Raw genomic sequence first — 13,236 nt, 5'->3', positions numbered from 1 at the left:
TATTTTATCATTGACTTCTGATTTCATTCCATTATGATCTGATAGAATTCAGGGTAGTATCTCTACTTTTAAATATTTGCTAAGAGTTGCTTTGTGGCATAGTATTTGGTCTATTTTAGAGAAGGATCCATGTGCTGCTGAGAAGAAAGTATATTCACTTGTTGAAGGATGAAATATTCTATATGTGTCAATTAAGACTAAGTTATTGATTGTATTATTGATTTCTATAGTTTCTTTGTTCAGCTTTTGTTTGTAAGATCTATCCAGTGGTGAAAGAGGCATGTTAAAGTCACCCAAAATTATTGTGTTGTGGTCTATTTGACACTTGAACTTGAGAAGAGTTTGTTTGATGAAGTTAGATGCTCCATTGTTTGGGGAATATATATTTATAATTGTTAAGTCTTGTTGGTGTATGGTTCCCTTGAGCAGTATGTAGTGTCCTTCTTTATCCCTTTTGATTTACTTTATCTTGAAGTCTACTTTATTTGATATGAGGATGGAAACCCCTGCTTGCTTCCACAGTCCATGTGATTGGTATGATTTTTCCCAACCCTTCACCTTCAGTCTGTGAATGTCTTTCTCTATGAGATGAGTTTCTTGGAGGCAGTATATTGTTGATTTTTTTTAATCCAATGGTGCTAATCTCTCTCTCTTTTGATTGGTGAGTTTAGACCATTAACATTCAGGGTTATTATTGAGACATCATTTGTATTCCAAGACATTTTTGTTTATTTTTGGTATTTAACATGACTTGGTTTCTCCTCTGATTAGATTTTCCTTTAGTGTGATTCCCCCCTCTGCTGATTTTAATCATTGTTTTTCATTTCCTCTTCTTGGAGGGGGATGTTCTGTAATGGAGGCTTGGTGATGATGTTCTATAGTGCAGGCTTTCTAGTTGTAAATTCTTTTAACTTTTGTTTATCATGGAAGGTTTTTATTTCATCATCAAATCTAAAGCTAAATTTTGCTGGATATAAGATTCTTGGTTGGCATCCATTTTCTTTCGGAGCTTGGTATATGTTGTTCCATGATCTCCTGGCTTTGAGGTTCTGGGTTGAAAAATCTGAGATATGAATTGGTCTCCCCCTATATATGATCTGATTCCTCTCTCTTGTGGCTTTTAAGATTCTATTCTTATTCTGTATCCTGAGCATTTTCATTATAATGTGCCGTGGTGTAGATCTGTTGTAATTTTATACATTTGGTGTCCTGTAAGCCTCTTGTATTTGGTTTTCCATTGTTCTTCATGCTTGGGAAATTTTCTGATATTATCTCATTGAAGAGATTGTGCATTCCTTTGGTCTGAAACTCTGTGCCTTCCTATATCCCAATGACTCTTAGATTTGGTCATTTGATGCTGTCACATAATTCTTGGATGTTCTGTTCATGGTTTCTAACTTTCTTCATTGTGTGATTAATTTTATTTTATGCTTTGTCTTCGTTATCTGACGTTCTTTCTTCCAAGTGATCCAGCTTGTTGGTTAATGCTTTCTATTGAGTTTTTTATTTGATTTATTGTATCCTTCATTTCAAGGATTTCTAACTTTTTTTTGAAGTAATTTTTTGCTAACTATATTTGCTCTCTTCTCTCTTTGTTGGAGTGACCAATTTTTGCCTGTATTCACTCATTTAGGTCATTCTTTAATTTACATATCATTTTAATTATGAACCTTCTGGACTCCTTCTCTGACATTTCATCCACTTCGCTGTCCATGGGTTCTGTTATTATAGTGTCCTGGTTTGTTTGGGGCACTTTCCTCCCTTGTTTTTTCATGTTGCCTGTGAGTATTCCTTTCTTGCAGCATGGATCTGAGATATTACAGTTTCTACTCATATTCTTGTAGTACCCATGCAGATTGTCTGTACCTCACCTTGATGTTGGGCTTCCAGACCTTGCTGGTGTCCCTCAATGTATGCTATTGAAACTAAAGGTGGTGGCAGCAATAGCCAAGGTAACTTGAGATAATTGTTAAGGTGCCCCAAGAAGGAAGCAATGTCTTACAGAGATGTGGCTGAAAGGGTGGTCCTCACACTCTCTTTGGGATGCCTGCTCTGAGATGCAGCTGCTTCTAGGCCCTGTCTGTTGTGAAAAAGATAGTGGCTATTGCTGTCCCATAGGAACAAACAGTTTTGCTTTCTCATAGGGGAAGGCTATGGAGATGACTTCAGTGTCCCAAGATGGAAGTGAGCTAAGCTTAGGCTCCCAGGTGGGGTGAGGGTGGTGAACTCATACCTACCCTGGACCCGGGTCCGGTGCAGGTCGGTGTGGGTGGATATGGCCTGGTCTGACCTGCAGCAGTAGTCTGCTGGTCAGAAGGGGTGGTCCTGTGCCAGAGGCTGGACTCCAGAGGGTATCTGCTGGTGAAGGGAAGAACCCAGTCCTACTGTCACAAATCTTTCAATTTCTAACTTAGTGCATTTCCTCTTCTTATTTTATTTGCAAATGAACAACCAGAATATGAAGTGTTCTTTTCAAACCCACAGGTATTAAAATGATTATGTTTTAAGTAAATTTTGATAATTATTAATTTTCTAGAAGGACTCAAAATAGAGTGTTCAGTACTTCAGCTAAGAGAAACAAGGAAAATTTCCAAGACTTTACTATATGATAGGTGCTTACCTCACAAAACACACCCCTTTCTCACTGCTGTATACTTCTGTAATGGATCATACAGGTGCCTACATTTCCTTGCTTTTAGAGGGGTTAGAGAACTCTAGAGAACTAGTGAACACAGAGAGAGAACTAACAGTCTGCCCTTCATACCAGAGCAGATCTCATCCATACCCCCAAACTCTTCTAAGTTTTCCAGTTCATACAGGAAACTGAATATTTTTATAATATTATTTATGACCATGGACTTTTATTCCAAAAAAAAAAAATTCTTGTGGCCCCAACATTGCTCCCAGGAGTAAGTACATGTCTGCAACTTGGGATTTCCCAAACATCCCCTTGCTATTCAGAGCAAGAGGCATACTTAAACAAAGTCACATTTCCTAAGTCTGAGCTTCTTCACTATATCAGCATGAGTATTAAAGGAAGAGTGATGAAGTCTCCATTTTCCAGCCCTATTAATCCCTTTTTGTTATGTTTGTGTTTTGTTGTTGTTGTTTGTTTGTTTTTCTGCATAGAATGTCCACCTCCCTAGACCCCTAAAATGTAAACTCCATGAGGACCAAGACTATTAGTTTTGTTCACTGTGTTATCTCTAGAACCAGACCTGTCACAAATTTGATGTCTGCTAGGTATTAGTTGAAAGAATGGCTGAACTATGGATTTATTTAGAAAGTTTATCATTTCCCATTTCTCATGACTTTGATGCCAAAGGGAAAAAGTGGCATATTTGGGGTCAGAACACCAGGTGTGTGTCTGCTATTTCAAATCAACATTTGTTTATTTGTTTACATATTATTTATTTTTATTGTCTTTTTTATTATCTTTTAACCTCAGGACTGAGAGCCTCCCTAATGCCCCAAAATGAACATTTTAGACCACAGAACAAATACATTAAGCTTATAATAAAATTGAATACTAATCATGTAAGGAGAAAAAAAGAAGAAAAGAAAAAGAAAAAGAAATTCGATCATCTCTAAAATTGCCATGGGATCAGAGCCCTGAGGATTGATATGCAAAAGTGGGTTTGCTTCAGGCTGCCCACTCCACACCTATAGTTGAAGCTTTCATAGGTGCAGAGGGGTTTGGGCTACTACTATATCCTAACACACAGGAGGGACTCTCTACTTACCAAATTAGAACTGCCACATATATTTGCACAAATTATTTAGAGTTGGCATCTCTTTAATGGGTTTACTGGTTGAATCTGTTGGAAGAATGCAACTATATAAATGACTTTTTAATCCAAAATCAGTATAAAGTAAAGTATCATTGCAGTGTATACTGTGATTGCCACTCTGTATCTCCTGGGTCCACTTAATGTCAGTCCAACCATCTATGGTGGACAGTTGTCACCATGCATGTTGGTGGGCACATTCAAGTGCCTGTTTAGGCAAGGATCCTCATCCCATATATAGGGACACCCTAGGAACACATGGAAGTTAACATCTCCAGGGAAACCCTCAACCAGTGGGTGCTGTGGGGTGGTAGACAAATGTCTACCCTTCCCATCATTACGCAGGACAATGGTAAGGTACATTTCTAGAGGCCTTACTGGGTTGGACCCAAATGGCCACTGCAATGATGAGGTCAGTCACTGATAACACCCTTTATTAGCTCTTCCTTCTGTTTCTGCTTTCTCTGCTCTCTTACTGTAGGTGCCTTTCAAATGAACCACCTGTACCCAAATCCTTATCTCTACCTCTGGTTTCTCACACAGGTCTCCAGGAATAATACCTGAAATGAAAGAAAAACTATATGTTCCTAGAATCTAGGGCTGACATTGGCAAACAATGTGTTCTGAGATGATGACCCAGGAAAATAGATTTTCTGGAAGATGCTGGTATCACCTCCTAGATACAGAATAGGCTGGCTTTATCCCAGTAGTTTTTTCTTTTATACACTTTTAGTATGTGTGTCATTGGGATCACACATGATTCTCCTGATTTCATGCCTGCCTTTTCTTTTTATTCTACAGATTCTTCTGGGAAGCCTAAATTCACCAAGTGCCGTTCACCTGAACTAGAGACATTTTCATGCTACTGGACAGATGGGGGTCATCATGGCTTAAAGACCCCAGGATCCATACAGCTGTTCTATATTAGAAGGTGCAGCCTCCATGCCATTCTGATCTTTCTCTCTATAGATTTGCCAGTTAGAGTGTGTACTGCGTCACATGAAGTGTAGGAATGGCAGTAATTTATTTTGATGACCAAGATATATTTGTTCATTCATTTATTTAAAAAATATTAAGTAAGCCCTTACTATGTACTAGGTATTATTTTAGGTACTGGAGGTATAACAGTGATTACAAAAAGATTAAATTCTTGTTCTCCTGGAGATTCTTATCAGTAGGGGAAAACAGACAATAAAAAATTAAATAAAATAACAGCTTATAACACAAGTTATCAAGAAGAGTAAGGCCAGAAAGAGGATGAAGAATGTCAGCATGTGAGTGTGTGCATAGGGTCCTTGAGTGACATTTGAAACAGGGAGGTCATAGGATACCTCTCTAATGTGGTGTGTGAGAGCAGAGACCATAAAATGAGACAGACCGTGTGAATACCAAGGGAAAGGGCTGCCTAGGAAGAGGAAATTGCAAGTGCAAAGGCCCTGGGGGCAGTGTTGCCCTGATTGAGGAAAGCCAAAGGCCAGCACAGATGCCACAAGACTAAAGATGGGGTGAGTGACAAGGGAAGGGCACAGAACTTGCTAAGCTTTGTAGGCTAGGGCAGGGCTTTGAATCTTACTTTATTGTTCCAGAAAGCCACAGATGTGTTTTGCAAAGTGTATGTTTTCATAGACTTAGCTTGTTTTCTATGTAGAGAATGGACATGTTCCTCTTAAATAGTTCTTTTTAGTGTAATACTTTTCTCTTGCATTTTAACCAATGGTCCTATAAAATAACAGGGAAAGAAGGAAACAAAGATCTTGAAATACTGTCACCACCCAAGTAGTTTATTTCTAGCTTCTCACTTGGAATAACTTCCTTTTCTATTTACTCTTACATTACTTCCTTTTTAAAAAATTGACACATGATAACTGTACATTTTTACAGCACACAGTGTGACATTTCGATACATGCATACAATATGCAGCAATCAGATCAGGGTAATTGGCAAATTCATCACTTCAGAAATACACCACTTCTTTGTTCTGAGAACATTCTAAACCCTCTTCTAGCTATCTTTAAATAGCCAATTAATTGTTGTCAATCATAGTCACCCTACTTTGCTATAGAACAATACTGTACCCTTTCTACCTTTCTAAATTTTAGGCTTACACACTGCATTATCTCCTCTTTACCACTCAAATCCCGTAGGGAAGGCCTAAGCCAAGATGCCAGGTTAGTGAGGACCCTTCAGATTAAGCTCTTGTTCATCAGTCCAAAGATGTTGCTGTTTACAGAGGACCTGGAAAGAAAGATGCAGTAAGCAGCTGGGGACATGACCTCAGGGCCAAAGACCCTGAATTCCAGCCTGCCCTCCACACTTCTTACCAAGTAATGCTCAGCAAAGGATCTAGTCTGTGCACTGCTCAGCCTCCTCACTTGTAGAGTGGAGATGACAGACTTGCCTCCTGAGGATTTTATTATATAACGTGTGAAAAAACACATTGCTCCCACATAATAAGTACTCAATAAATGGTAGCCCCTTTTCTTATGGTGGTATAACAATAATTTAAGATAATGATGTAGAATCCCAACACTTCTGGGCTATAAAAAATGATTTTGGTTCTTTACCGTTTGTGATTATTGGTATGTAAGACCATTTTTAATGCAGAGCTGTGTTCAACATGCAAATAACAAATACTCTAAATTAGCAACCAAGACCAGTCTTACCAACTTTCTAGGTGTGAGAGTTCTCTCAGAAGCACCAGAAGGACACAGGAAGATGAGATAGTTGGGCACCAGAAACACATACTTATTTGCCTTAAGGATGATACTGCAAGAGAGATACAGGCCAATAAACAAAACTAAAGTAGATAAATATATTCAGACAGGAAGCTAAAGTGTTTGGCAACATTTTTCAATATATATGAGTTGATCATGCTGTTTATAAAGTCAGACAAAGAGAGACAGTAGGTTTAATCATCATGTTTTACTATAGCAACTCAGAGAGCCAGCTTCATCAAAACAGAATAAGTTTTTCATGCAGCCACCATTAATCAAACTAAACAGAAACAGCAGAATAACCTCTGAACGTGGACCCACTTCATGAAAATATTTTTTCACCACCTTAAAATTCACCTAATTTGGACATGAGAAGAAAGATAAATCCACAGATATGAAGCCTTCACAAATACATATCTGTTTTTTACCATCATCAATCAGGGCCACATAACTCTGTCCATCCCAGTCTCTCAGCATCCCCAGCCCAAACCCAGGCTTTGCACTAACCAGGATTCTGGGACCAGGTAGAAGGAAAATCTGAGATATTTTCAGAAAGATCTCTTAGCTTTTTACCCTAGAAGAACTTGGAGTTTCAGGAGAAAACAAAATCATATTCTTTTTTAAATATTTTATTAGTTGTTGGTGGATCTTTATTTATTTTTATGAGACTCTGAGAATCGAACCCAGTGCCTCACACATGCCAGGCAGGCACTCTACCACTGAGCCACAACCCCAACCCAACAGCATCATAGTCTTAAACTGTGTGAATGCGAACTCAAGATTACGTAAATGCCAACCCCAAAGTTACAAAATCAGTATTTGAGGCTTTCTCTACAAAAATATAACTATTTTTGAGTATCTTGGTCAAACTAGCATAAGACCACAAGTCCCATTTATTTGAGAAGCATAGAATCAAGGGATTAGGAAACTGGGACTACACGTCATTGATTAGGGCAGAAATGTATCAGACTCTCATTACCCATTTGTACAAAGAGGATAATACAAGTGAGATTCTGGTTCTTGTCATTATTTCTTAGAGTTTAGTTTCCAGGTAACTCCTGAAATTATAGAAATATGCTTCCATCACTGATACACAAATAAATCTGTGACATGACTTTATCCAACACTGGAGTCTGTGAAGGCAGAAGGGAGCCAGGAAGGAAGTGGCACATAGGCCTTCAGTTCACTGTCCTGGCCTTGGTCTCTGAAGCATAATGAAACCTAACACATCAGGCTGTCAACAGGACAGGGGAAGGTACAGTCCACAGGCACTCATGTGCTTTGCTCACAGCCCTGCTTCTTGCCAGGTGAGCTGGCAGACCAGACAGCATCCACATGGTGGGGCAGCTAATTATGAACAGTTTCTGCCACCCTGTGGTGGACATGGTGCCAGGTCCAGCCTCTGAGATTAAAGAGGACTTAGTGTGAATGTAAACCACAGGCATAGCAAGGTTGGCCTGGAAAGGCTGGTGGAGCTCCTCTGCTCTCAGCTTCTCACATAGAAATGCTCTGTTCTTAGTGGAAGTGAACATGTGAACACTTGGTCCTTAAGAGTGTACCCCCCACACACACACACCTACACACCCTCCACAATAGCCTGCTGCAAAAATTATCCTGGCCTTTTTAAAGTAATTTCATTTTCCATGCAAGGTTGAGAAGGAAATTAGAAGAGGAAAGGGAATTGTTATTTTTCCCTCCCCAAGGCTTAAATTTTAAGTTCTTTCCCCACCAAAAAAAAAAGAAAGCATGAGCTGTATGTAATGAAAACAGTTGCCTTTACAACATAACATGTTTTATTTTTACAGTTTCTTCTCTAATTGGTTACCTTTACATGGAAAATATTTCTTCTGCTCTTTATTCCCATTTTTACTGATAATCTCCTTCTATGTTTTTTTTCTGTTTTCACAAGATAGTTTAGAAACAAACCAAAGAAATTAACTTTCAGGTCTAAGAGAAGGAGAGAATAACTTCTACAAATTGGCTCTGGTCATTCTATATCTGGTCAATGTAGACATTCAATCCAGTGAAGTCAGGTGACTGAGGATCTGTTTCATGAGTCCATTTGATTTTTTGTGTCTAGATTTAATATTTTAGGAAATGAATTTATTCAATTTTGGTCAATGAAGAAGGAGATTGGGCATTGTGTTTTGAAAAACTTATTCCTGATCCATCATGCAATGAGTAATTTTCCAGAGAACCTACTAGATTTGGGATGACCCAAACAGGGTTTTTCACATAGTCTTTCTGGGCATCAGGTGCTAACATTGCCAAAGCAGAAATACTGTGCCAAGCTTTTTATTCCAAATCCAGACCTGCATCTTTGGAACATCTTAATATTTTGAGTTTTCTGACTTATCCTCTCAACTATGCTGAATGTATTTGATATCTCCTCTATTTTCATAAGAAAGCCTCATTCCCTGGACAATCAAGAATTGTTTAATGTACTCGAACTCAGTTTGAAAGTTGAGATCAAGTCAGCAAACTATAATTCAACAACTCACCTATTTCTCTAATATTCCGAACTTTTTCTATTATTCTAAATATACACATACTTCATCCTTTACTTTGCTTTTACCCACTTTTCCCTTGAGGGATAAATCTCCCTCTCATCCAAGGAAATACAACTTTTAAGAATCTCAACCACAATTTAAGCAACAGTTCACTGTCTCAGACTCTGAAGTCTCTACTGTTTTAATCCCAAGTTCATTCTGACAGCCGATGAGCAGTTGTCTCAAGGACTCTGACACTATACAAGCTTCCGTCTAGTGCCAAAGGAAACCTGTGTCTTCTCTCAGCTTCTTATCCTGTCTTCCCAGACCCTACCTTCCCCACGGTGCTGTCGTTGTCCACTGCTGCCCAGCACCTTCCTATAGTGGGGTGGTCCCAAATCTCCAGTCTAGCCTGCCAGCCACAGGCACCTCTGCCCCCAGAAAGCCATCCCTACCTTCTTCCTCAACAAAGGATTGCATGGCTTCATGACCCCTTTCCTTATAAATCCTCTTCTCAACTGATATAAGTAGTGAGTAATAAAGGGATAATGAATTACCCCACCAAGTAAGCAATTCTAACATAATAAAAATCTTTCCTGCCATTCCACTTCCTCTCGCTCCCCTCGTCTCACCAGTAACACCTTTGACCCTTCTATTCTCTCCTTTTCCTGTTGCCATCTACTAAACTTTTACCCATCTTTCAGCGTTGGCAGAAATACCACCTTCCATGAACAATTAGAGTAATCATTTTGTTTTCTGAAGTCTTTTTTTTTAAGAGAGAAAGAGAGAGAGAGAATTTTAATATTTTATTTTTTAGTTTTCAACGGACACAACATCTTTGTTTGTATGTGGTGCTGAGGATCGAACCCGGGCCGCAAGCATGCCAGGCGAGCGCGCTACCACTTGAGCTACATCCCCAGCCCTCTTTTCTGAAGTCTTAAGGACCCAAATGAACACTACCTATCAGCACTTATCCACACTCCTTTATAATAGTTTCTTTTTTCCTCCTGAGACATGAATAATTCTTTAGAAATCCATGAATCTCCCATTGTGTCCAGCATAGTGTTTCATATGTAGCCAATTCTCATTGAATATCAATAAAATGAATGCTAAAAAGTATTTAGATGGTAATTGCTGAGGCATCTTCTAGCCTGAAAGTAGGGACCAAGTCTTATTTATTGTTGCATCACATAGTATGGATATAACATATCACTCACTATGAAGCGCACCATCAGCATGTCAGCTCAGTTTCTCCATCAAGTCCAAAGATTTACAGTTTTCTGGGAATGCCTACAGTTTGAGGATTGACTCTCTGAACTGTTTTGCTTAAGGAACATGTTTAGAACCTCCCTAAGCCAGACCTTCTGTAGAACAGAAATAATGAAGTATCTACCATAGGAATCCCTTAATAGGAACTGGCACTACAGGCAGGAGCACCAAATGGCCTCCTAACAGTCTTCATAAACTGATACTATTGTCCACAGATGTGATACTTCTGGAAATGGTGTTGCTAAAATACAAAGTATTTGTGTCATAAAATATTTGTGTGCCCAGTTTATTGAATGTGTCAAGCCCCTTACCTTGACCTAAGCTGGAAATGATTTTGGAAAATCTTCATCCTTTTTACCCTCCATTTCAGGAGCACTCAAGAATGGACCCAAGAATGGAAGGAATGTCCCGATTATGTCTCTGCTGGAGAAAACAGCTGTCACTTTAACTCGTCATATACCTCCATTTGGATACCCTACTGTATCAAGCTAACTGACAACGGTGGTACGGTGGATCAGAAGTGCTTCTCAGTTGAGGAAATAGGTAAATCACAGGTTTGTGTTTTACTTGACATAGATTTAGACCAAATAAGTGGGAGGTCCACAGTTTCCAATTAGAGTCAAGTAGAAAGACATTAAAGCCTTCTTCCTTAGGAACATGGAGTCTATTTCACAGGAGATGGGATCGATAAATAAATAAGAGACCAGAGGAAGGGCAAGTTAAGTCAACTCTGGCATAAAGAAACCTGCCAGTAAATCTCATAAAGAAAAGAATGGGAGTCTTTCTTTTAGGAATTTTTTATTTTATTATATTTTATTTTTATTTTGTTAATATTTATTTACTTATGTATAGCACTGAGGATTGAACCCAGGAGCTCTCCACTATTGAGCTTCATTCCCAACCTGTTTGTTGTTGTTGTTGTTTTGTTTGCTTGTTTTTAATTTTGAGACAGAATCTCGCTAAATTGTCCAGGATGGCCTCAATCTTGCCTCCTGAGTCCCTGGGATTACATGTGTGCCCTCTTGCACCTGGATGATTTCAGAAGTCTTTAAATCTGGGTAGCATTTTTGTATGCCGCTCTGAGAGGCAAATTCAATGTACTCTTAAATCCTGTCATAATTATTTAATATTATTATTATTATGTTCAAACCTATGGAAACATGTTGACCTTTGACCTCTATCATTGCTATAATAAAACCTAGATATTTCTTTATACAAAGAGTAATAATTCTGGAATTTTATATTTATAAAACAGTCACAAATCAAGTTAAAGACATGTTTATAAGATCTCAATACAAACATTCAGGATAATCAGCTCAATGGACTAAGAGAAAGATCCAAACAAATGATCTCTTGCCCATCTTGTGGAAATTAGGAGAAACAAAACAAATCAAACAACCACAATTGGAATATCCATGTTTATACTAGAGGAGGACAAACAGCAAAGTGGAAAGAAGCAAAGAAAGATTGTGTTGCTGACCTAGTACCTCAAAACCTACCCACAAAATCTTGTTTGTTACTTACAAGAATTCCTGGTCTCTTCTCCAAGATATGTTGCTCTTATATGTGGTTTCCCAGGCATCAGCAAACCGTAAGAGACTGGAGAAATGTGTTCAGATGCACACACTTAATATTTGATAGATGCAATGGTAATATTTCATAACCTGACTTTGAAAAGTTTGAGAAAATCATGAACAATCAGAAAAGATAAGCCAGTGGCATAGTCTGGAGAGACTATTTAGTATATGTCAGTGGTGTAGTTATTGAGTTGAAGGCAAATTGGGTAGTAAGAGAGGGTAGTTGTAAGAATACTGGGTTAGCTAAGACCACATTCCACTCCTGACCCTGCCAACTCACTTACCTGCCAATGCTCACTTCCAATGAGTGCCTGCATGTGTCGCCACTGATGAGGGTGTTGTGCCACGAAATGAGTAAGACATACTTGAGTGAGGCAGCCAAGTATGTTCACAAATAATTACAGTACAGTGTGGAAGATGTTGGATTTCAAGTGTGTGGAACGCAGAGCAACCAACATGATGGCCAAAAGCATGAATGATTAGGCCTGAGGTTTGAGAAAGGGTAGCAACAGAGATGGTCACATTTATCTCTTAAAGTGTGCATGAGAGTTGCCGCATATCACAGTGACTGGGTCTTTGAACAACAACTAAATTCTAAAAATGGCAAAGAGCACAGAATATTCAAGAATCAGGAACAGTTGGGCAGGCCTATTAGTCAGCTAAGTGGTCTTGTGTTCCTTACAAAGAAATTTGGGTTTTATCTTACTCCAAGAGGTATGTTTGCAGAACTTAAGCAGGGAAATGATCTTAAGATATTAATAATTAATACTCACAAAAGACTCACAATGTATCAGCCATAATAATTGTAGGAGATAAGTATTATTATAATTCCCATTTTACAGATGATACAGCTGAGGCTCAGAGGAGCAAAGTGACTAGTTTAAGGTCAAATAGCTCATAGGTAGATCTGGCATTTGAAACTGGGGAGCAAAGTTCCAGAGTCCATGCGCTTAATCTTGAGGTTATCTAGTATAACCTAAAATGTTATTAAAATCTTAGAGGAAATAACCTTTCTTGGTGTGGATGGTAGATCAGAGTAGGACAGACTAGAAGTGGAGAGGTTAGACTGTGAAATCAAGGCAAAAGACAATAGCAAAGTTACAGTAGCAGAGAGGAGCTGAGAGTGCCGGAGAAAGCAAAGAATCCCCAGAAACCTTAGTGCATCCTGAGAGAGATGTCAATCAAACAAGCTGCAGTCGCTTTGATGTTATGCATATGCATTCTACTATTTCATAGGACTGGTCCTTAGATTTAGAAGATATTTATATATCTCAGAGGAGTTCTCAAGTATAGTGAATAGGTGTGTTTATAGAGGTAAGGGGGAGTTTATTACTATACTTGGGAGAGTGATACGGATCCTTTTCCAAAAGGACACTGTCCCATATTCTCTATTTAAAG

The 13,236-nt window shown here is 38.7% G+C and overlaps 1 protein-coding gene across 5 annotated transcripts in view; it reads left to right on the top strand.

The window, feature by feature from the left end:
* Window positions 1-13,236, top strand: part of Ghr (growth hormone receptor) — a 246,760-nt gene that overhangs the window by 215,610 nt on the left and 17,914 nt on the right. For all 5 annotated transcript variants that reach the window (XM_048814022.1, XM_048814019.1, XM_048814021.1 and 2 more), the window contains 2 exons: window positions 4,590-4,719; window positions 10,632-10,804. In XM_048814022.1, coding sequence (XP_048669979.1) covers window positions 4,590-4,719; window positions 10,632-10,804 — 303 coding nt within the window. The remainder of the gene's footprint in view (window positions 1-4,589; window positions 4,720-10,631; window positions 10,805-13,236) is intronic.

This window comes from Marmota marmota, unplaced genomic scaffold, assembly GCF_001458135.2.
Source record: "Marmota marmota marmota unplaced genomic scaffold, marMar, whole genome shotgun sequence".
In the NCBI taxonomy this organism is placed as follows: Eukaryota; Metazoa; Chordata; class Mammalia; order Rodentia; family Sciuridae; genus Marmota; species Marmota marmota.
Note: the sequence above shows the minus strand (reverse complement) of the source record. Positions and strands in the feature narration are given on the sequence as shown.